This window comes from Pteronotus mesoamericanus, unplaced genomic scaffold (assembly GCF_021234165.1).
Source record: "Pteronotus mesoamericanus isolate MK-2021 breed Mesoamerican mustached bat unplaced genomic scaffold, CSHL_Meso_final contig_24, whole genome shotgun sequence".
Lineage (NCBI taxonomy): Eukaryota > Metazoa > Chordata > Mammalia > Chiroptera > Mormoopidae > Pteronotus > Pteronotus mesoamericanus.
Genome location: NW_026555100.1, coordinates 14,840,231 through 14,866,062, shown reverse-complemented (window position 1 = coordinate 14,866,062; position 25,832 = coordinate 14,840,231). Strand labels below are relative to the sequence as shown.

Below are 25,832 nucleotides of genomic sequence, written 5' to 3'. Positions count from 1 at the left end.
AATACAATCATAAATGATGATTAGTTTTCCATATCAGTTCATAAAGTTTATTCAATCAATGATGTACTGGAACCTAAATACCACATGTAACAATGTGCTTCTCTGGTTAAATAAGTTCAGATCTCATGGCCCACCAAGAAAAATAATTCTTTCCTGACTGAAGTCCTTGAAACTGGATATTGGATGTAGAATTCCTTGCCACATACCTTGCAATCATCTGTTACTTCTAATCTAGGTTTCTGTACAGTTCAGGAGCATTGTTAAATAAAATGTAGTCACAGCTTCTTTCTACTTCAGACAAGAAATATGGCATCTCAGCTAGTCATTTAATCTATCTCAGTATCAATTTCTCATTTAAAATAATACTACCTATCTTAAGTAGGAGGGTTGTGAAAATCAAATAAGATAATGTGTATATGGCATCTATCATTGTGTCTGGCACATAATAGATGTTTCTCATAATTTCATATCCAAGGTAGTCTCACTCCCCAAACCATACCCTTTCCATTTTTCAATGCTGTCTCCCAGCCCTTATGCAACATATTTAATCAAAATACTTAATTCTTCTTTTCTAGGCAAGGGAGGTATTAGGACAAGATAAAATGAAACAGGAAGTGAGAGCAGTTTGACTTTTCATTACTGAAAGATTTTATCTAATTCATCTGTAGTTTCAAATGGGGAACAAAATGGTTTTAAAAGTGACAGCAACAACAAAAACAATACAGAGGCAAGACAGAGAATACAGATAGCATCTCAGTTCCGGGTGAGTCAGTCTTCACAATGTGGTTTCGATGTTTTATAAAAAGTATAAAAATTTCTTGATGACAAATATAAACCTTAAGATATCATTTTGGCTTTCCCCTTCAACTAGCAAGGATAAAGTTGAGTTATAAATTTCAAAAATCTTTGTATTTCCTTTTGATTTTACAGTTTTGGGTAGATGTTAACTTTATTTAGGAAAACCCCATTGCATTAATATACTTATATTAATGAAAAAATTAGAGGGTGGCTTTTTTCTATAGAAAAGTTTTAATTTTGATTATAAAATGTAATTACAAGTTTTTAATTTACACACAGTTCTAAGAATATACATATTATGTAAAGAGTTGGCACGTAAGTTATTGTTTTTTAAATTATTTTCCAGTGGAATCGACAAGTTCCAAAGCCAACAGTTTGGGGTGCACTGTTTTAAGCATAGGTCACCTCACAGTCTTTAATATATTAATCTGTATTGTGTTTCTCTAAGAAATAGCTATAGCTACACAGTTCCCATGCTTATTTGCTCACAAGCATTTTATTAAAGGAGAACCTAGTAATATCTTATAGAACATTGAAGATAATTGAGGAATTACTGCTAAAAGTGATGCTTCCTTTGTGAATTTTATTCCTTTCCACAACTTTTCAGACGATTTGGTTGAAAGAATGGGGCCTTTTATCATCAAGTCCATTCACACATCGATAGGATTTCGAGTCTTCAGTGGCTGTAACGGTTATCGTGCCTGACCAGAAAGCATAGCAGAAAGAGGACAGCTTGTCCTGGATTATTTAAAGTGTAGTTCTCCCACTTGCTAGCTGTATGATCTAGTATGCCAAGTTCTTTAAACTGTATTTTACTCATCTGTAAACTGTAAATCATGATAAAATGAGGAACTTGTGAAGGTCACAGAGCTAGCCAGGGGTAGAAATAGCATATGAATGCAAGACTAATGGCCACACTTTTAACCACTTCGTTGTATGTTTCCTTATAACTACGTATCACAACGACTAAGAATAAAAACTGCTTTAAAAGTATTGGTTTGCTTCTTTCTTTATTTTGGTAAGAACATATAACAGGAAATAATACCCTCTTAGATTTTTAAGTGCACAATACAGTGTTGTTAACAGTAGGCACTGTGTTACAAAGCAGATCTCTAGAACTTACTCACCTTGTATAACTGAAATTTTATACCTGTTGATTAGCAACTCTCCATTCCCCCTTCCTCCAGCCCCTAGGAAACTGCCATGTCACTGCCTTCTGTGAGTTTGACTATTTTAGATACTGGCTATTTCAGGCAGCATAATGTCCTCATGGGTCATTCATGTTGTCATAGATCGTATAATTCCCTTTTTTGAAAGCTGGGTAGTGTATCATAGAGCAGTCTGGCACTCAATAGGCCCTCCAGATACAGGAGTTATGTTGATAATTCTGCAGAACTGGCACAAACGGGATGACAACAAACGTCATTTACCAAACTTTCTGATAAAATTGACAATATTAATACTATTGCAGAATTCAAGTTTTGTGTGACAAAAGCCGACAGTGTTCAGAACAGTCCTCCTGCTGAAAACTAGTTTAATAGCTGAATTAGCTATATTTTAAATTCTTTTCTCAGAACAACAAAGATAGTGGAATTATATCTTTCAGTCAAAAATTTTTAAACTACTGAATTCTATATTCTGTAAAAAATACTATCAAGAATGAAGCAAAATAAACCCATCACACAAAAATAAAGGTTCAAGAAGTATGACACCAGCAAAATATACTAAAAGAAATTCTAAATTATACTTCAAGCAGGAGGAAAGTGATCTTAGATGTACGGAATAAGATATAAGTAGTCCATATAAACATGAAGGTAAATCTAAATAAGGATTAAGCGCATAAAACATAAGGGAGATAAATGGTAATGGAAAAAATATAATAAAAAAGAAAAAATCTTGGGAAGTTTAAAAATCATATAGAATTATAATACATAACAATGGCACATAGGTCAGACTAATGGAGTTTAACTGTGCTAAAGTCCTTGCATGATCTGAGGAAAAGATAAAACTATCTCTTAATTTTATACTTTCGTGAGTATTATTAAAGTTTCTAAAGATAATTTATAAAAGATGAGAAAAAGAATTATAACTTTAATTAGAACAAGGAAAAACTGAAATGATGAAACTATCAATCCTTTAAAAGGTAAGACAGACAGAAAGCCACCATGGAATAGGAAAGACAACTAGAAAACACAGAATATGATGGTAGATCTAAACCCAAATATTTCATATTATATAATATGGGTTATAACTATTTGGTACTAAATGGAAAAATGGCTAAATGCCATAGTAAAAAAAACCCCACAATTATTGTCAAATTGGATAACAATTAACATCTAATGTATAATCTTGTTAGAAGCATATCAACGATATAAAAATAGGTACAGTTTGAGGTAAAAGAGTAGAGGAAAATACACAATTAAAAAGTGTGTGAATCAAATAGCAAAGGTTCAATTTATATAAAGCAAAAACAGACATAACTATGAGAACTAGAAAAATCCACAATAATCAGAATTTGTTACATCTCTCACAATAATAGAATATATTTGAATTACAATAATTATTTCTATATATTGCTATATGTTTCTTTGGATAAACTACAACTACCAATACATCATCCAGAGAGAAAATAATTAAGATTAATTTAGCTCTACCTTTTCTTATATCCTCTGCTACCAACAGAAGGGTTGGCTTCCTCGATTTTATATTTAAAAATAAGACCGCTCTTTGATTGCCAACTATAAGATGGTGAAGCCACCAATTTCAAGTCAAAGACAAGGATTCAGAATATACAAAATAGTTGTCTTCTAAGCTAGCATCACAAACAAATATCTGGTAAAAGCATGGAGAGAGGAAAATAAACTTCACTTTTTGGGAAAAGAGATCTACATATTTGAAAAATCCATAGAACCACTCATGCCTACATTATTTAAGCCAATATCCCCTTCAGGGGAACATATTAAAATTAAAAGTTATTACTCTCACCACATATATGAGGTCTGTCTGGAAAAAGTTCAGCCATTGTTAATATAATGAGTGTTATATTTTTTTGTGTGACATCGATGTAACCTGGCAGCCAAGCAGAGTGGACTGGAATGCGCAAGCGCGAACAATGATGACTTCACTGTACTAGTCAGTGGGGGTGGCAGACACTGTTTAGTGAGCATGTGTAATGTGTGGCCATCACATTCAAAATGACAGCGCTAAAGTAACAAATCTGCACCAAACTTTGCATTAAGCTTGAGTATTCCTCCATGGAAAATACCTGGATGATTCAGAAGGCCACAGCTATGACCCACTGGTGACTGGCAGCTTCATCATGACAATGTGTCCACTCATGCATCACCAAAAAACTCTGCACCAGATGCAGAAACATCAAATCACCCAGGTGACTCAGCTCCCCTACAGCCCAGATTTGGCACCCTACAACTTCTGGCTTTTCCCAAAAAAATCACCTTTGAAAGGGAAGAGATTTCAGACCATCAATGAGATTCAGGAAAAAACAACCAGGCAGCTGATGGGGACTGGGAGAACTGTGTGAGGTCCCAAGGTGCCTACTTTGAAGAGGACTGAGGTGTCGATTGTCCTATGTACAATGTTTCTTGTATCTTGTATCTTCTTCAATAAATGTCTATTTTTCATATTACATGGCTACATACTTTCTGGACAGACTTCATATATCAACATAACACATGTAACAAGTAAAATATAGACTGTACATACCATTTCCATTAATAGACAGATTATGGGTCTTGAAACTGTCCTCAGCACTTTCCAAGGTCAGTGTGGTATGAGCAAGCAAATTATATTTTGCACCGCTAATAGTGAGAAAGAAGACATGTTTTAAGTACTCTAGTATATTTTCTACTACATACAATATTTAGACATTTAACAACAATAACAAAAAAACCTGATTAAAAAATGGGCAAAGGACTTGAATGGACATTTCTCCAAAAGAGATATACAAATGGTCAATAAAAACATGAAAAGATGCTCAAGATCACTAGTGATTAGGAAAATACAAATCAAACCCACAATGAGATACCACTTCACAATCAACAGAATGGTTATTATTAAAAAAACAGTAACAACAGCAACAAAGAAATATAGAAAATAAATATTGACTGGGATGTGGACAAATTGCTGATGGGGATATAAAATGCTGTTACCACTATGGAAACAGTATAGTCATTCCTCAAAAAAATTAGAAATAGAAGTACCATATAATTCAGCAATTCTACTTCTGGGTATATACCCAAAAGAACTGAAATTAGGGATCCAGATATATGCAAACCTGTGATAACACTGGTATTATTTACAATAGCCAAATAGTGAAAGAAGCCCAGGTCAAGGCTAAAAGGAATAAAAAAATGTATATATACACAATGGAATATTATTCAACCTTAAAAAGGAAGAAAATTCTGACTCATGCTACAACATGGATGAATTGCAAGGATATTATGTCAAGTGAAAAAAGTCAGTAACAAAGGAAAAATACTATAAGACTCCACTTGTATAAGGTACCCGGGAAAGTCAAATTTACAGAGACAGAAAGTAGAATGGAGATTTCCAGAGGCCGAGTGGAAAGGGAAACAGAGTGTTATTGTTTAATGGGTACAGAGTTTCAGTTTGGGAAGTAAAAAAGTTCTGGAGAGGAATAGTAGTGAGGGTTGTACACCATGTGTATGTATACACTTGATGCCACTGAATCATATACTTAGGCAAATTTTGTGATGTACATTTTACCAAAATAAAAAAAAATGTAAAAAAACACATTTAGGTGTTATAAAAGACAGTTTAAAGTGAACATAAAATGATTAATCAAATCTTCATTTCATTATGCTATTTCATCTTAAGAAAATATGAATATTATTTGGTTTAACTTAACAAATGTTTCTTTTGAAGGATCTCCATTCATTCGAAACTATGAACTGAACACCAAATATGTGCCAACTCTTATACAAGGTGATGCGCATGAATGATTAACAAGATTCAGTATTATATTCTGATTCAGGAGAGAGGAAAAAACGTAGATGAATCAATCAAACTGGCATTTGAAAGTTATAATGCAACTTTTTCTATGAAAGAAACAAGGGGTATAAGAATACTGAGGACCTATGTTAGGTAGGGGAATCAGGAAAAGACTCAAGAGCTAACAGTTATGAATAAAAGGATGGAGCCAAGCAAAGGATGCAGAAAAACATTTTAAGCAGAGAGAACAGCATGTGCAAAGAAAGGCTGAAAGAAGACAAGTGTGGCTGAGGCACAGAGAGCAAGTGGGAAACATGGTACAACACAGAGCTGGAAACAAAGACTTTCCTTGGTTTTTTAAATTCAAAAAATAATAAAATCTTAACATTCAAAACATTAAAGAACATGTTTTAAAAAAGAGGAGACAGAATGATGGACAGACAGAAATATAGAAAAACTTAGGAGGGAAAAAGAGAAGTCTGATAGGAATCTTTATTAATTATGCCAGGTTATATGTTTTATAAACCTTCTTATCTCTTACTAAATCTTTAAAAAATCTCTACTACAAAGAAAAATATGTATACATGTAGTAAATATGCAGTGCATGCATGCATGTATATGTTTATTTAGTAAATAATGCCATACCCTACATAATATTATCCCCTTTGAAAACACCCCTTGTTTTTTGTTTTTCCAGTTATATTGAGAAATAATTGACATATATCACTGTATAAGTTTAAGGCATACAGCACAATGGTTTGCTTTATCTTGGTTTTCATATGCAACTATCATAGACCACAGGTATCTTTCAATACCCCATGTTTTTTGTCAGTGTTTATATGAGAAAATTTATGTTTCTGTCTCCCAAACTTTTTTTTAAACAAAAACAATGCATGAGCAAAGTTTCAAGTTACATTCCAAATACAGCTGGTATAATGTCAGACTCAAGGAAAAGTTCACTAAGTACTAACAAATTTCCACCGTTGCTAGAGCTAAGAGGCACCAGCTTCACACTCTGTGCAGTCATTCTTTGCTATTATTCACTTATACTGAATGAGGATCTATAATGCCTTTCATAATTAGCTCTTATTTTTCCCTAGTGTCAGCCAATGAGTACCCCCACACACTAAAAAAAGTTGACAACATATTAAAAAAAAAAACCTGTAAAGAAAGAATCAAAGCAATTAAGAAGAGCAATTACAATGAAAGAGCAAACATTACTACACACAAACTGCCTATTAACAATCATAAGCTGTTTTAATATTTTAAGTATTATTTCAACATGATAATTTATCATTGATACATAGGTTTTATGGAACTACATTATCATTTTTCCCACTTAAAAGAATAGGAAATAGACTCCTGTTAGCATTTTAATGCAGGATATGTTGTTTTCAGGAAGAAGTTATTGGCAGTAAGTGTACAACTGGTGCAGGAGAGCGGTGCTGGGTGTGTGTGACAAGCCCGCGTGGCCGGAGGGCAGCGAGGGAGGGGGAGGAGTCCGACAGTAAGCAGCGGCAGACACTGTCCATTACAGTGCTGCGTAGGGCATGACGAGGCACTGGATTTTATTCTGAGTGAAATGGGAAGCAAATGGTAGGTTGTGAGCTATGTGCTATGATCTGACTTACATTTTTGATCTCTTTGGCTGCCGTATGGAGAACAGGGCACAGAGGCCGAAGAGTGAAAATGGAGACACCAACTAGAAAGCCACTGCCGTTGACCAGTCAAGGGCTGATGCAGGCCTGGAACAGAGTGGTAGCTGATGGGGTGGTGAGAACTGGGTAGATTCTTGAGATAGTCTTAAAGCTGAACCAGTGTGGACATTGGATGGATGTGAAAGTAAATAGTCAAAGACAACTCCAAGGCTTTTGGCCTGAACAACTAGAAAAATGGAATTGTTATTAACTATAATGAGTCTGACTAAGAGAAGAATAGGGTAAGAGTTTAGTTTAGACAAGTTTCAGATATTTTTAGACATCTAGATGGTATAAAGGGTAGGCAACTAGATATATGAATCTGGAGTTAGGAGAGGAAAAAATATTGAAGAATTAAATTTGGACATTACCAGTACATAGATAAAATTTAATGCAAGTTAGAAAGTTAAATGAAGTCCAAGGACTGAATACTGGGGCACAAGCACTCCATCATTTCAGGTTAAGCTCAAGAGCAATGAACAAAGGAGAGGTGAGGAACAGTCACTAAGGTAGAAGAAAAGTCCTGGAAGTGGTATCCTAGAAGGCAAGTTTTAAAAACTGTTTCAAGGAGAGTGATCAATTGTGTTAAATAATGCCAAAAGGTCCAGGAAGAGGAATACTAGCAACTAACCCTAGGCTCTGGGAACATGCAGATCACTGCTGATCTTGGCAAGAGCAATTTCTGTGGGTGAGATGGAGGCAGCAGGGTGAAAGCTGACTGAAATTGTCCAAGAAAGAATGGCGGCAGAAAAAGTGGAGACAGGGAATATAAAAAACTCTTTCCTGTAAAGAAGAGCTATGAAATGGGCAGTAGAAATGAGAGCTATTTCAGCATGTTTATCTTTGTGGAAATGATGCAGGAGAAAAGTTCAGCATGTAGTGGAGGCCGGAGGGTACATGTGCAGGAGCCCACTGCTGAGCAATTGAGAAGACGGGATCTAGTGTACAAGGAGACGAAGCAAAGGCAGTTCACAAAGGAAAGCAGCAAATGTAGATCCAAATGCTGGTCGATTTTATAGATGGAGAATAAGCGAGTTCTCTTCTGATTACTTCAGCAGTGTCGACGATATATGAAACAATCAGCAGCTTTGAGGAAGGCGTGCAGAGGATGGGGTGCTAGAGGTTTCAGAAGAGAGAGTTACATGATACAAAATCCTTACCCTAAAGAGAGGTAGAGTAGGAGGCTATGACAACTTAGGATTGCTCAGTCACACTGAACACTCACTTAAGGTTAGGGATCATGTGTCTAAGGAGAGACCAGTCAGCATGACTCTTTTTCTCCAGGTTCCTCATCTGTTCCTCATGAGTACGGGTGCAGAGCAGCTACAAGTAAAATTTAACCAAGGTTCAAATTTTTCAAAGGTTAGTATGGCAAAAAAGAAAAATGCTAGGAAAGAATTAAATGGTAAGTCATGGAGTCTCCGCTAAGTTGGAGTCAGAGTGCTGAAGGCAGCAACCTGGGGAGGTGGGAAGTGGGAGACAAGAGTGGAATACCTACTCTCAAGACTTTGGAGGCTGTGCAATTATTAGAAATGACAAGACCTAGGATACAGTCATGGGGTGGATGGCTGAAAAGAGTGAGAGGACAAGATCGCTGGAGGCAAGGGGGTCATGGAACTGAGCAGTCAAAGGTATGAGGTGGATAGTTTAAACGTATTTTAAGTCCATCAAGAAATAAAAAAACAAACTGACAGTGACCAGAGGGGAGGGTGGCGGGGGATAACAAAAGGAAGGGGCCAGCCAAGGAACATGAATTGAGGACGCACGGGCACAGACGATGAGGGGGACTGACTGCGGGAGTGGGGGGATGGTGGGACAGGGCAAAGGAAAGCTGTGGGCGAAAAGGTGGGGCAACTGTAACCGAACAACAAAAATTTCAAGAAAAAAGAAAAATACAGGAAGCAGCTATGCTATAGGCTGTGCACTTGCATTGAGTGAACCGGAGAGGTGGCATGTTCAGGAAGCAATCTCTGTGGCAGAACAGGCTAAAATTACGTGATGATAAAATAAATGTTTACTTTTTTCCCCTCAGGCCTTAAGAAATGATTGTGACTAAAACATCTTTTCCTCAACTACTTTAAGGTAAACATGTAACACATTTGCCTCTATTTCCAATGGATGACACATATGAAAATAATAATACAAGAAAGTTATTGATAACCTCCTGTAAAAATGGTTAAATAAACTATGATAGAACCAGCTGATAGATTATGTTGTCATTAAAATGATTTTGTGAAGACTGCAATCACTCTAAGAAAAGTTGAATGCATGGCATAATTGTGAATATCTAAATCTCCCCTAAAGCTAGGTATTTAAAAACCTGGAAGAAAAATATTAGTTCAAAATTATAAAAAGTATTTGATTTAGAGTGGTTGAACTATGAATAACTTTTTTCTCTTCTAGGTTCTATTTCTGAAGTTTATATTACTTTTGTAATGAAGTAATAAATGTGGTGAAGTGGTAGTAGGATGAAAACTTCCCCTAAAAATCAGAGACATGCAAAACATGATGATACTCCATCTACCAATGTGCAGTTTAAGGCACTTTGACAGGCAATATCTTTTTAAAGGCTTACAGTAACTACTTGAGCTAGGCAGGTCAGAGATTTTCAGATGAAGAAACTCAAGTTCAGAGAATGTAATTAACTTGTCTGCAGCTAGCAAGTGATATATGAAAAGAGAAGCCTACTATACTATACTTAGTACCTTTATACTCCATTAAGAAATTGTTTAAAATTAAGGTACTTTTTCTGTTAAAACAGATACATAGTGACCACATTTTACTACCAGAATTTGAATGTATGGAGCATGATTTATTAACCTTTGACTCCAACGTACCATATGATAGAACTACTGGATTATCATTTCTAAGATCTTTAAATAAATGAATAAATTATATTCAATAGTTCAGTAATTCCTTAGTTATGTTTGAACACTGTATCATTTTTTCATACTACCAAACCATTAACAATCTTATTCCTCAAAACATAAATAACCCATTTATCCTGGACAAGTATTAACATACTTGTTTGGTAACTTCAATCTAATTTAAAATGTAGTATAGGTGCTTTTTTTAAGTTAATAAACCTTTTTGTCAAGTAAATAATCATTCTCAATTTTACCAGTTTTCACAAAACGATTATTTAAATGATGTATATTTATTTGCACAATGAAATACAATGTACCAAATACTTCTTAAGGAGCATAAGGTAGTTTAATTTAGCTATTAGAGGCACTGGGAAAATCTAGCTAAAGGAATTTCAGTAAGCTAAATTCCACAAATAAAATGAATAAATGAAATCACACGAGGGAGCATGATAAAATTACCAAAAATGTTCACTGTCTTCTTTCAGATCAAACAATACTTTATGATGATATTTCAAGTTACTTCATTTTTAAGCCATGACTAATTACAATGGCAATGCTTCCAAAACCAACAATGATCTCACTTTTAAAACATTCTTGTCAGGATAACATTTTCTTACTAAAACATTACACTCATTCCTTTTAGCCAACCCTAATATTGAGTTCCCAAAAAAGTTTAATCAGCTACATTTTTTAAATCAGCTAGGCCAATTGTTGTAAGACTGGATGGTTGGAGGGTATCTAAAATGTTATGAAAAAGATAAATTACTACTTTAAATGGTAGTCTGAAAAAAGTGCACACTTTTGTCAGGAAGAAAGGCTATATTTGATCACATCCCGTATTACTAAAGAAGATATATATTGTCCAAATTTGATCTTTAGTGCCTACCTTGGCTACAAATTAAAAACTGTATTAGGAATCTGTAGTTATCTTCAACTAGATCACTGTTAAATAAATAAAATTAATCCTCTAAGCACTCTGTTTACTAATGCTATTCTCAAACTCCTATCATGGTGCTCAAGTGCTCAGTTAAGGAAGTACCAGGTAAGAGTAGTCCACGGGCTATGAGTTTAACCTCATGTACTCTGGATTCACACCAGAAGTGCAATAGGATGCTGGCATTAGGAGAATATGATTTGGTGAAATGTCGTTAAAGGTTTTATTCCACCATTTGACCTACTTTAACAAAAACCCAGAGGGTAAATTAATCTGCTCTGGGTTACACATATAAATGACAGGACAAAAAATTTAAATATTCACTGCCAAACAATAAAGTTTTAAACTGTTTGAGAGGTTCACTCACTGGTTTTATATGCTTTAAAGGTGTATAAAACCCTAAAAATGTCTCTAAGGAGGCTTCTAAAAAGAAATGATTTTGTCTAACCATCCTTACTGTACATGGGAGAAGCAGAATCCCCGGGGATAGTGTAACTGGTCCAAAACACTCCTGGCCCTGCCATTTTTAAATGAGAAATTTTGCTGCTTAAATAAGTTTTAAAATTACTGAATTTGGTGATTACCTCTAAGGTCTCTTTCAGTTCTAAAATCTATGTTTTGACCTAGAAATATAATTGCTCAGTTAATCATCAAAGAGAAATACTTCCATTACCTTATGGTTCAATTAAAGCATCTTTCAGCAAATACTTGACATAATCTTATCCTACAAAACTTTAAAGATGGCCTTAATTCTAAAGGATGAAAAATCTAAGGGCCCCTTTCCCTCCTTTTTAATGACATTTATGTTAGAGAAGACATTTTCTATGACTTTTTTTTAGTGGATGGGACTTATTCATGGATCACAAAATCAACTTAATAATTCATAAACAGCATTTTTTAAAAAACAAAATAACTAGAATTAAAAATTCTAATAATTATACTATAAATAGCAAGTGCTAATTATTGCTTCATGAAATCTGTTTATGCTGCTGTGTACTCAGTCATAACATAGAATGTATTTCTTACCATGGGTCTCAAGCAAAATAGACTGAAAGCCAGAATGCTAGATAGAGTCCCAAGGCATTTTTCCCATGAAATATATCTGACATGAAAAGAGTTATTTAATTACATTTTGATGATTGATATTTCCAGGATCTATACCTAAAATATTTTGTTTTCATAATTATAGTAAAATTATTGGCATACTGAAGAGCCAACTCTACTAAGACATGCAAAGAAATTCTAGGAATGTAGCCCAACCAACAGTGTTCCCAAGAAACAGAAACATAAAACGATTTTTGAAGCAACAAACACAATGTTTAAAGAAAGTATCTGAAAGAAACCAGAGCTCCTTGAAGAAATGATAATTCCAAGCCTGGGCAGAAAAATACAAGATGAAAGTGGAACATCTTGTGTCATAAAGCGAAGAAGCTATCAGAGATTAGATTGTGTCAAAACGACACAGGAGTCAGCTTAAAAGCTTCCCATAGATCAAATAGGGGACAATTTGGCTTCAGAAAGAATAATACCTATAAAAGATTGAGACACAAATGTATAAAAATTCAGGAGTTCAAATAAAAGATAATACTGATCACTTCAACGGTTGCTAGGATATCAACTTAATATTCTAAAATTGGGTAAATAAAAGAAGCAAGTATATTCCCCCTTGCCTTTCCTTCATCAGTTTTTTTGCATTTATATCCAGACAGTTCATGAAGGAAAGTTCTTCTCTTAGAGAATTCCAGGTTTAAAAAAAAAATGCAGGATAAATTTATAAAGTCACCAAATTATAATCCCTAATGAAATAGTGAATGCTCAGTAATGGCTGCTAAAACCATTAGATAAAAGATTTATAGGGAACTTTTCAATAGATGAATCGGGCTGGCAACATCTGAACCCACTGATCAATTTTAACATGACTGAAAGTGGGACAAGGCCTCCTAATGGGAAATAGTAGGAAGTATATATGATCAATATGAAGTATTATTGCGCTAAAAGAGTACCTGAACCAAATCATTTCTCTAGATCTACTATCTAGCAGTTGTAGGACATACAGGGAATAGAAAAAGATGTTTAAAAAAAATACAAATACACAATTTGTTAAATTCAAAATATGGGAAATGCTTTAAGATCTGGTTTCTTCAATAAAAGCAAGAAAAAAGTGAACAGGAAATTGTTAAGGATTAAAAGAAACTTAAAAGACTCACTATAATGCAACATTGTAGACCTTGTTTGGATTCTGATTTACACAAACAAACCATAAAAGGACTTTTTCAGAATTGAGGCAATTTGAATACAGACTAGATAGATATCAGATGATATAAAGGACTTTTTGTTAGGTGTGATAATAGAAATGTGATTTTGTGATAAAGGTAAAATACTTTTTTAAATCTGTAAGAATAAAGCATGACATATAGAAATCCAATTAGCAGGTTGATATGTTACAAATACTTTGACATATAGATAGTCCCCTTTCAAGACAAACATTTCATCTTTTTGGTAGATACTGGAATTCCAAATCACTATAAACATACTTTCACCCAAATTCCTACTTTCAAAGTAAGGTATTAAGGCTACTTCAGCTGGTAAATGTCAGACAGCCAAGTTTTGTTTCTGCTGCACGATGTTTTTTCCATTTAAAATGTAAACATACACTCCACATACCATAGTTTGAAATGTCACAAACATGTAATTATACTATGTCACTATAAATATTGTATTAGAAACTTACGAAATAGCACAACTGAAGGACAAACACATTTCATGATCTTCTTGAAGCACTGAATTTACTTTCTTCCCTGTAGCTTTACTTATAGATGTCTTCAGTTTCTTAGCTAATTTTTTTGGTGTGTTGGTTATAGAAGAGTCTTCTGTGCAGCAACTATATATTTCCACCTTTATCTGAAAGTCTGGCTTTGCTTCATTACTAAAAACAAGGGTATTCATAATGTTAGGAATTTAACTCAGTAGAAAATAAAATTATAACATCCTTTGATGTTTTCACACATTTAAAATCAGCATTTGAAATGCGTTTATGTTAATAGATGTTAATGAGACAGACTCTCCCAGTGTTTATTTAGTATCTAAATGACCTGAGAGAGTCATTCCAACTTCTAGAGCTACCAAGAAGAGCTTCTAAAAAGTAGGTCAATCTTAACTCAATTTAACCAATATGTACAGACTATTACTTAAAGAAAAAGAAAAAAATATTCTGGTTATTTTGTTGCCAATGCTATTTCTCCTTGTCATTCCTTTAATACAGCTGTTTTTAAGGTATTTACATTATACATGTAATTTCCTGAAATGACTGTTCTTCCAGAAGAAAAAAGGTTTGAAAAAAAAGAAAAAAGGAGAAACAAAAGGTTTTTTCTGTTAAAATCTTTACTTTTCATTTCTTTTTCATAGTCACTTATAGTCCACTCACCATATGCTGCTACCCCACCCTGCCTTAAACCAGTCCCACCTTTGTGCCTAACAACTCTAAAATAACATTTTAATATTTGGTACATAGGCGAAAGCAAGCAAACAAAGAAGATAGAGAGATATGCTCAAGGTATGAATTCCTTGAGGGCAAGCGCTGTCTTAATCTTTATATTCTTAATCTAGCATAAAAGATGTTCAATAAATAAATATTTGTTAAACCAACATGCAGAAATTCTACAATTTTAGCAAACACAAACATTGGCTTTGCCCTTCGTCAGACACAGTGAACTACTTTTCCCATAAAAGACTGTGGTGGTGTTACCAACCATAAAACACACTTAGGACTGCAGGAGAGTCCATCAGAAAGTGTTGCCTGTACGATCCATCCGCCTCAGAGATTTTAAAAATGCAGCCCAAACTTTTAAAGATTTAAATGGCCAATCCAAAGTTTGCATAAATCCCAGGAATAATTTCCAGATATTTTTATAGTTTATTATTTGGCAACTTTTAAACATACAGTATTCCTGGTAATGACTAACAAATGTCAATATTTAGAGGAAAACCAGAGGTTCATAAATATTGAACAGTTATTAAAAACAACCATAACAAAAAGCACATTTTTAAACAACATTTAGAACATTTGACTGCAGTTATTTTTAGAACAATTTAAAATATTTACAGAATTTTTAAAAAAATTATAAATCATGTGTTGTCCTCCCAAGTAACTTGCATTGTTCTTTCCTTGAAAAAAGTTATGATTTTTTTGTCTTTGTGGTAAAACAAACAATAGCAAAGTGATGGGAAGAAAAAAGCCCATTAACAGGATGATCTTGACAGGAAAAAATGCACTAGCAATAGTTGATAATGGAAAGAAATGTATTTAGGTAACTAAGAAAAAGAAATTTTTTTTTGTCTCAATTATGCGAGCATGTGGCAATATTTTGGGGATCTAAATAAATTGCTTTGGTTCAACAGAGCTTGTAAGAACGCCTGCACTACTGCTAATAACTCAGAACAATGCATTTTATTTTTCCATGCTATACAATTACTTATGAAATGCTAGGCAGAAGCCACAGAACATGGTGAGCTAAGTTCTTTTTTTAATGTTTTGTGAGTGTCAAAGTATATAACATTACTCCAAAATCTCAATTATATAGCTCCATAGCTGAAAATGGAAAAAGCCATGGATACTGATTTTATTTTAATAGTTAAATAGCTTTCAGTATTTACATATTAAGATAGTGTCTTTGAAACCCTGAAAGAAATACAATTCACACACTGATTTAGGCCAATAGAACCTTCAAAAACGGCCAGGAAAAACTTATGTTAGTTAAAAATGATTTCTATGGCTACCTAAGGAGTTCCTTCTGGTGTTGTGTTATGACCACAATAAAATGAGCCTCTAAAAGAGCAGGAGCAATAAAAACAGCCCTGAGGATCACCCAATTTTTTAGTGTTTTGGAGTACATGAAAGAAGTCCACCATAAGAAAAAAAGAATATCTTAAATTTTACTGAAGTGCTTTTCCTATGGTACATATTTCAGGACCATCTTATAAATAAAGTTGTAACACTATTTTCATATTTCTGTAACTAAATCTCCTCTTTGAGACATACGAACCTGTTGTATGGCCAAATTCACTCTCTATAAAGTATTGTTATAATGAGATTCCCTTGTGTTCATAGCTTATTTAATAAACTATAAAAATTTGTAAAAATTAATAAAAATTAATGATACCCAAGTTAAATGTTTACTAATAATATAACATGATTTCCATTTTATTTTAAATTGGGAAATTTCAAATGCAGAAACGGGCTTCTTTTGAATAAAGTAATTTTTTAAATAAATTTAAACATTTAAAGATCTAATGCTTCAAAAACAACCCAAAGACCCAATAATTATGCCCTCCTTTAAAAAGACAGAATTTTATATTATTTTCATTCTCTAAAGAAAAAAAAGGTACTTACAATATAGTTACATTTTCAAAACATATATCTGTGATTGTTTTATCGACAATTACCATGTCAGTATCAAAAACTTCAGCTCCCATTTTGAATAAACAAAAAATGGCATAGCGCTGTGATCCTAGAGGGGGAAAAAAGCATTTTAAGCCATGATCCATGTGACAAATCATGCTTGATTATATTGAAATCTACTTGAAAGTGAAAAATATTAGCTTAAATATTTGTTAATAGATTCTTATTTCTGTACATTGTAATCCTTAACTTTTTACAGTGACTGTTCTGTCAGTATATATTAATACTTCACCAAACTAAAACAATTATGCTAGGGAATATCAAAAATATAGTTAACAATATAGTCCTCTTAGCAGCCTAAAGTAATCACCAAGCTCATAAATTTTATCCCTAGAAAACCCTTTAAGCTTTAATTAATGGCAAATTTATTATATATATACACATTATTACCTTTGTCATTTTGGTTTTCAAGTCTATTTAAGAAAAAATGTTTTCTATTATAAGAGGTTAACAGCAGGCTCGTTAACAACAGCAAAACATTTTCCACCAAACGAAAAGCAAGGGAGGAAACCACAAAAACAATAAAAGTAGACATGTGAACACAAAAAAACATAGCTGCTGGGCCTTTCAATTTGGTGATGTTTTTAAAAAAGTATTAGGTGATTAAAGGGCTAAATCCTCATTATTGAGAAAATGTAGCTCTTCAGAAAAACTTATTCTCTACAGTAATCAAAAAGATGTATTAATTCCCACATGTATTCTTTTGTAAAGTAAATGATATTTCCTAATTGAATAACAGATATATTAAACTGATTTTGGCTTCCTCATATTAAACTAATTATGCTCAAAATGATTCAGTTTTTAAAATATGAGTAACAAAGCTATCACAATAGACAAAAAAGATAAAGGATTATCTTATCTTTTCTGCTTTGCCTCTAACAGCTAGAAATCATTTGAGGTTAATTTCCATGACCTCAGCATTACATGGATTTGTGAAGACTATATGAAGCTGTAAAATGCTGAAGGGGGGGAAAAAATCAGAATAAACTAGAAATCTTTCTCTCTTACGTCCTATTAAATAATCTGAAGAAACAAAACAAGGCAGAAAAGGCCTCCCAGATTCTAGTCAAATGAAAGAAATGTTGCCTTTACCTTTACCCTTTAAACATTTTCTTTGTTTCACACCTCCCTTCCTTACAACTGTTACATACTTCCCCTGCAGAGGTTCCTATCAACAACTAAAAGTATATTAGGTATGCATTATCTTAATTAGTATCAAGCAATTACAGCATATTCACACTAAAAATCCCAAAAGAAAAACCACAGTTCAGCAAAATTTTGCTTAGTCTGTTAAATAGCATCAATCTATTTCAGTGTGGAAGCAGCTTTTTCTCCCAACAACACAAATTTACTATATACACTAAAAAAACTTCAATTACACATTAAAATTATACATACGTTCTTTATTGCTGAAGTGATCAGAGTCTTTCCACATTAGTGGTATTCGAATATCTATAAAGAGGGGAAAAAGAAATGACAGGTAATAATTTTGGTAAATTTCATTTCTTAGAGTGAAATGTACCTCCAAATGCCATAATGGATTCTGACCATTAAAGCCATTAAAATTTATTATTTAAATATTCTAACACAGGTAATATTTTCTTTAAGAAATAGAGTAGACTAGAAATAGAAAATGTTACATTTATTTACGTAATTTACTAAAAAGACTCCACAAACTATAACTCAAGAAATTAACATAATAAGTGAGGTCTGTATTAATCTTATGCTACAACATTTTCATTCTGAGATTTCTGTTTTTGAAATAAGTGAATTATGGGAAACCTTAGTGTTGAATTTTTATTTGGAGTGAGTGGTAGCAGCAAAAGTAGATACGTTTCAAACTATATATAATAGTAGAGGCAGGAAAAACTAGAGAATTTTATCCACTATGCAAACTTTAAAGATGAGGAAAATTCAATGACTTGTCTAAGATCATTGGTTTTTAGAGACAGACTTAGCTCTTGACAAACAGATCCAAACTATTTCCATTAAGAAGATTTAACATGTCTACAAAAGAATTTGCAGTTCCTTGTATATTCATGTTACAAACTGCAGCAGTTCCCCTAAGAAATAAAGCTAAAGAGAGGAATGCATTACTTGTCTCAGTCCAAGAAAAATGTTTTACGTTCTAAAAGTGATCTAGACATACTTTCTCTCATTCACATATTCTTCAAACTGGGTAGTAATTGTATTAATGGCCTTTATTCCAGAAGTTAATCTAGAGCTGTAATATAGCCAAAAGTTTTTCCTTCCTAGTTTCCTCCATTCTTTACTTTAAATGCTAGATTAATAGTAGTAACAATTATTCTGACATTCCTAGCATCTCTATATTTTCAAGGTTAGACGATCAAGGTTCTACCAAATAGGTTAAGATGTGGGAACTACTGTGTTACATAGCACAGTAGAGATCTCAATGATACAGTTTTCATTATTTGGAGAGTACCAAAACCATATAGATGCCTCAAGCCTTTGTGGAAAAATTGGACATTTCCTTATTATATTTAGGAAGTTTATGTGCATATTTTTCATACCTATTAATTATGCTACTTTACATAATTACAAATCTTAATGAAATAAGCTGTTTGGCTACATTTAGGTTGTGCCTCACTTTAGAGCCCAAGATCTTTTGTCTACATTGTTTTTTGCTCAGGATTCAATTTGTAAGGCTCTTAATGCCTATTTCCAATTTCCTTTCTATGAAAGCTTTAGGCTACCCCTCATCCCTAACCTATGCAACCAGGTAGATAGGTACAAGCACCCTCACCGCTGCTGCCATTGCAGTTTTCATAAAAGTATTACCTAGTGAGCTCTCTCCGTGTGCCAAGCTAAACACTTTACACACATGTCATTGAACAATGATTTTTAAAATGTTTCCCAATTTAATAGTCAAGTAACGGGATTTAATTGTTTAGGTTTGCATTTCCTTGATTAACAAGAAATATATTAATACACTGTATTGGCTTGCTCAATGAATCTGTTTGTATCCATGGCCCAGTTCTCTCTCTTTTTTTAACATATTATTTATAGTTTGTACTTTTAAAAGTTACTTATTTAATCTATGTGAGAATTTGAGTATGTGAAGTAAAATATAAAAATAATTATTCTTATAAAAATAATTGTTGCAGCTCCATTTATATCTCAGATATTCTTTTCTTTCCTGATTTAATGACACCATCTTTATCATACATGTCATTTTAAGTGTCTGTTCCTTGGCTATATACCTTATGGATCTAACTGAATCATTTAATGACTATCTACCCCAGTATCAGAACCATACTATTACAATCATTGAACCTTATGATATACTATGTTAGAAATACATCCTTCCAGCAACCTCTTACTCTTTCTTGCTAACTTCTTTATGTGAATTTTAGAATATTTTGCCCAAATTCCCCTCTAAATTGTTTTATTACAATTCTATTGTCCAAATTAATTTGGGAACTAATAATGTTACAACATTGTCTTCACACAGAGTAGCATGATAAAGCTGCCCTTACATTTTTATTAAGGTTATTCTTCGGGGTAGTTAATGTTTTTGTTGTTGTTTTTATTGTAAAAGAGATCTATTTTTTTTTTTGCCATCATATATATCTCCTAACTAGTTTTTGCTGGTTTTGAGAGCAGCTACCTCATTTTGTATATTTATCTTGACTCTAGCCATTTTTACTGAATTCTTCATTAATTCAAATAATTCAGTAAATTTCCTTAGATTTTCTAGGTCTGCAATCTATTATCTTCAAATAATACTGAATTTGTCTATTTCTTTTCAGTATATTTCATTCTTACAATTTTAACAAGTATTTCTAAAACTGTGTTAAATTATAATGATACAATAGACATTATTTTGTTCTTGTTTTTAATGGGATTGCCTTTATTGTTTTATAATTATGACTTGGCTGATGTCCTGTCAAAGATCCTGCATCTTACTTGACCACAATTGCTGACTCATTTCATTTCACAACTGTTCTCGTTCACAGCTGCTCTTGTTCTATTAGGGTGGTATTAACTCTTTACACTGCCTTGAAAGGACATTGGACCCTGACTTCCTTCACTGTATACCACAGCCTGTGGGTCCATCTTGCCCTTTCCTGTGTCTAGTTATGCTAGATCCTCAACAGAAGGTGGACACATCTATTTCCCAGGTGGTCAAGTACTGTCAGACAACAAAAAATACATAAACTACCAATTATGTTTCTTAATTCAGGTTCAAATAGTAGAAATTCCTTTCTGATTCTTGGAAATACTTGACTCAGTTTTAGTTTACAGTGCCCTAACTTTGTCCTTTTTTATGTCTTCATTGACATTTTAATGGAAAACGAAAGAGTCATAATACGATGGCCAACTTGATGCTATCAGGCCCTACAAGTCTGTCTACCATAATTTTCAAAAGTAAAAACTGAGGCACTTATGAACTGACTTGGCTTTAGTCACTGAATTAGTAGTCAGTGAGTAAGCTCAGACAACTTTAACACAATGCAGAAATTTCTGGTACTTGATTAGCAGAAATAATCACAATAAACCTCAATTATTCTGTTTACTTTTATAAATATCTGCCCCGTGAGTGGTGGAAATGAAAGACCCTGCTATTTCCTGATAAACAATGTAATCTCATAAACATTGTTTAAAAAAAAGAAAAGGTAAATTCATTTTTAATTTTAATTTTTTACAAATATACAGAAAGATATAATTATCTAAGCAAAGATTATATATGCATCTCATTTTCAGATACTTTCAGTTCCTTAATTCAATTTAAAATTATCTTTTGGTGACAAGGAACACATGAAGAAATAAGTTTAATGTCTATACTTTAATATCTGCAGTCAAGAAAATAGTTTTTCCTTTTACTTTAAATGCTTTTACTTAAGCCCTCTTCTAAATGTACAGTTAACACTAATTTTATGTATTGCTGCAGTCAATAAACTATTATCGAATCACAATAGATGTTAACTCTATCGTGTCATTTGAGTATACAATAGGAATGTAACATACCTCATTTGTGTGCTGAGTTGTACTACATCAGAAGCAAGAAATAAAGGATTATGTATGAATATTTTTAGAAAATCTCCTTCAAAGATCTGTACTATTTTATCACATTAAAATACTTTTAATATAGTGACCAACTGCTATGTAAAAGTACTGTGTTTGGCATCAAAAGGATACAAGAGGTATAAAACATTTTATTCCAGTCTTATAACTGAAAAGATGAAAATATAAATAACTATAAGACAAGCAACAGATTTTTGTATAGTTCAGTTCCTTTTCTGATGAATTTTTTGCTGAGGGTAATTCTTCTGATTCAGGACAATTATGTCCTATGTAAAATTCGGGTCTATCCTTCTTATATGAGAATTTTTGTCTATCCATAAGGACATTTCTAAAATTTAAAAAAAAAAAAAATTCCTTGAGTGAGAGGGCCTGAAATGCAGCAGCATGGTTCCTGGAGCGAAGAAAACAAGGCTTTTGGCCAATGACACAACTCAGTTATCACTTAAGGTCTGATGGGGGGTCTGTTGTTTCCCGTATTTGTACAAGGTGCATTATCTCACTAGCGTGCACACAAGTCAGCCACGTGTTCACTTCAATCTGTGGCATCTGCAAGCCATTGTCTTGAGCTTTCTTAACACTTTGGAGAAACTGAGACAACACAGCATAAGTGCCATCTAGTGGTAAAGAGTCTCTTAACTGCAATTAGGAATTTAGAGGAGAAACATCATTTCTAGCTGGAATAACAGGGAGGACTTTATAGATGAGCAAATAGATCCTGAAGACAACATAATTATTTCAGGAACTAACTGGGTGTCAGAAGCATGGGGGTGGGGGAGGTGCAGGTGGAACGGGGAGAGAAATTTCTTGCTAAAGCAGACGGTTTATGTATAGGAACAGTAGAAAATATGGCTAAAAAAATAGTTGGATCAGGATAGAAAACTCCAGGGGGAATTGTTTGGTCTTTATTCTACAGGCATGAAGAACAGTCATCCATCCAATCAATATTCACTGAGCAATTACTATGTGTAAGCACTGTGTTACTTCTGGTATATAATGATGAACAAAACAAACACAGTTCCAACCCTCATGGTACTTCTGGCCTAGATAAACATTAACAACATTGAAACTTTTGAGCAGAAAATGAGTGGAGAGTTAAAAGACTTGAGTCTGCAGCCCAACTCAAACACTTACAGGAAGTAATTTAACCTTTGAGTTTATAAAAAAAAAGAGAGAGAGAGAGAGAGAGAGAACTACCCTACATATTTCATAAAACTGCACTGAGAGGAAAACTGCATAATATATGAGAAACGGTTTTCTTAAACTGTTTGTAAAATCCTGTATGTATGTAGAGCATAATGAGGAAAAGTATTTTAAAACACTTTGATAGAGGTATGCAAAATAAAATGAAGAGAATGGACACAGAAAATTTAAAAAACTCTGCCAACTCTAGAAAGTTACTTTATAGAATTTATTAAGCAATATAAAAATGATCTATCTATAGCATACCTGATATGGCAATCCTTCCTTTACATGCTGTTCGTTCTTTGCTTTCAAAATTCACATCACTGTCAAAAGGAAAAAAAAAAACCTAATGAAAAGATCTCTTCTTTAAATAAGCAATTGTTTGTACAATCTTTCACAAATGTCTAAATATTAAAAGCAAACATGTATCCGTGAATAATAATTTCTAGTTAATATGAACTAGAACTTGACTCAAATTTTAAGATGTTTAATCAACAGCTAACTGGTTTTAAGGGAAACATATAGAGCTATTCTCTTTGATTTTTCAGATAAGCTTTACCTTCCTTGGTGTCTATATACTGGTTTACACTACAATGAAAGCCTTTTGTGATTATCTATATTTATAAACAGTATTTACAGTGTTTGTCCAGGTCCCAGGAAGTATAATACCTTGAATCATCATTTCATAAAATATATCTCTAGCTTGTCCGAAAAAGTGAATGAACATTTCAATCATAAATTGCCCAAGAGTATCTTATCCTTATAAAATACAATATCAAAAAAATTTCTCTCTGTTCTATATTTATATGGAATAAGATATTTCATTTCCTTGAAAAAACTAAAAGCATATACTAAAAAACTAAGCATATTCCAAAAAACTTAAGCATATACTAAAATAATAAATTAACTAAGGTGGAAAAGGAAGGGATAGCTCTGCAGAGAGGATAAATGTGAAGAGGAAAAATATTATCATGACAACAGAAAGCAGTTTCAAAAGAAATTCTTGGGATATAAAACATTTCCAGGCCTGACTTTAGAATTTACTATTACTAAAAAAAATAAAATAAAATAAAATATACTATTACTATATTAACAGATTTTTAAGGGTATACTATTACCATCTGAAAACATCCTCTAAAATAGTTGCCTGCTGCTAGACCCAGCCGGTCCCACCGAATCAGTCCCACCCTTTCACAATCCTCCAATGCCCGACTTCCTAATATCCTGCACTTAGAGATTAGCATTCCATCTCTAGAGGCGTATTTCCAAGAGTATTCTTCTTAGCACTTTTTGGGGGGAGGGGTTATTTAAATTGGTTATCTAATTAACTGTTAGCTAATTTAATTAGGCACTTCAAGTACATATAAGATAGAAACTTTTCATTTGAATACTGTTTGATTTTCTAAGAGGCTTTTAGAGAAAGATTGGGTGGGAGTTTGAAGTGTATCTAACCAATTTGCAAAGAGTATGACACCATCTCATTGCGTGTCATTCAGGGGGTTTGTTAAAAAGATTGCATATATTCATTATCATGTGTCGAAAGTTGAAAATAAAATATATCAGCCTTCTTCTTTAACTGTCTTACTGGATTAAGCACATACATATTATAGATGAAATATATTTTAAATGCGCTAAAATATTGGGTTAGCCAAAAAGTTCAGGTTTTTTTCCCCCAAGGTGGCTCTACTAGTGCTTAGTTGTCTTTAACTTCATTTGAAACAATTTTATTAGATTGTATTGTGACAGCTGTCATACCAGTGTACATTAAAAAAAACATCAAATTGGTGAATTTTTATGTAGCCACTTTAATACTGAGGACAGAAGAATACACGTAACATTTTTGGCATATTATGCTTTATTATTTTAAGAAAGGTAAAAATGCAACTAAAATGCAAAAAAAGGTTTGTGCAGTGTATGGAGAAGATGCTGTGACTGATCAAATGTGTCATAAGTGGCTTGTGAAGTTTCATGCTGGAGACTTCTCACTGGACATTTCTCACTGGGTGATGCTCCACAGTCAGGTAGACCAGTTGAAGTTGATAGCGATCAGATTTGAGACGTTAATTCAGAACAATCAATGTTACACCACACATCCCACATACTCAAAATATCTAAATCATTAAATATTGGTAAAAATGAAAAATGTGTCATTTATTTTACAGAAAAAACCACACAGACTTTTTGGTCAACCCAATAATTTACTAATGTATTTAAGGTGATAAACTTACATGGGACATTTACACGGTATTTACAGACACGCATACTAGGCATAACTAGAGTAACGCAGTAGACTCAAAGACACACATTCTCAGAATCCTACCTAATTGGTACACTAGTGGACACACGAGTATTTATGATAAAATGAGAATTCACTCTGAAGAAAAGTCCTCACTGAGTTAAGTCACAATAATGTTTTATTGAATCGGAAATTTAAGACGGAGTCAAGTTCAACATTTTAAACTTTAGTTTGTCATGTTGAAGAGCATTAACTTGTTTATTAGTTCATCACAGAGTGAAAAATTCAATTGAATAGTCTACCATATTTTGGTGAAAATAATATACTGACAGGGCCCCTAGAAATCAAATACAAATCTCAATTTTCTCAAATTGAAACAAGAAATACAAATACAAATACAGTTGGTTGGTGTTTGTAAGTAATATTTCTGAAAACACCTTATATATGAGCAATGCATAATATAAATTCTTAAAATACTTATTTCAATGAGAAAATATAAGGAAGCTCTAATATGGTAAGTAATTTGAGTGTTATGGAATAGGTCATAGATTATGCTCAAGTTAAGATCCATTAGCTCTTACTAAATTGGATTAAACTTGAGGCTTTGGCAGGCAAGTAATATTCTGAAATAGTAGAAAGACCA

The 25,832-nt window shown here is 33.2% G+C and overlaps 1 protein-coding gene across 2 annotated transcripts in view; it reads right to left on the bottom strand.

The window, feature by feature from the left end:
- The window catches only part of RTKN2 (rhotekin 2), a 65,584-nt gene that overhangs the window by 23,847 nt on the left and 15,905 nt on the right, over nucleotides 1-25,832 (bottom strand). For both annotated transcript variants that reach the window (XM_054572445.1, XM_054572446.1), the window contains exons 3-7: nucleotides 23,218-23,276; nucleotides 18,124-18,177; nucleotides 16,657-16,774; nucleotides 13,999-14,193; nucleotides 4,522-4,616 (exon numbers count right to left, since the gene is read on the bottom strand). In XM_054572445.1, the coding sequence (XP_054428420.1) occupies nucleotides 4,522-4,616; nucleotides 13,999-14,193; nucleotides 16,657-16,774; nucleotides 18,124-18,177; nucleotides 23,218-23,276 (521 nt within the window). The remainder of the gene's footprint in view (nucleotides 1-4,521; nucleotides 4,617-13,998; nucleotides 14,194-16,656; nucleotides 16,775-18,123; nucleotides 18,178-23,217; nucleotides 23,277-25,832) is intronic.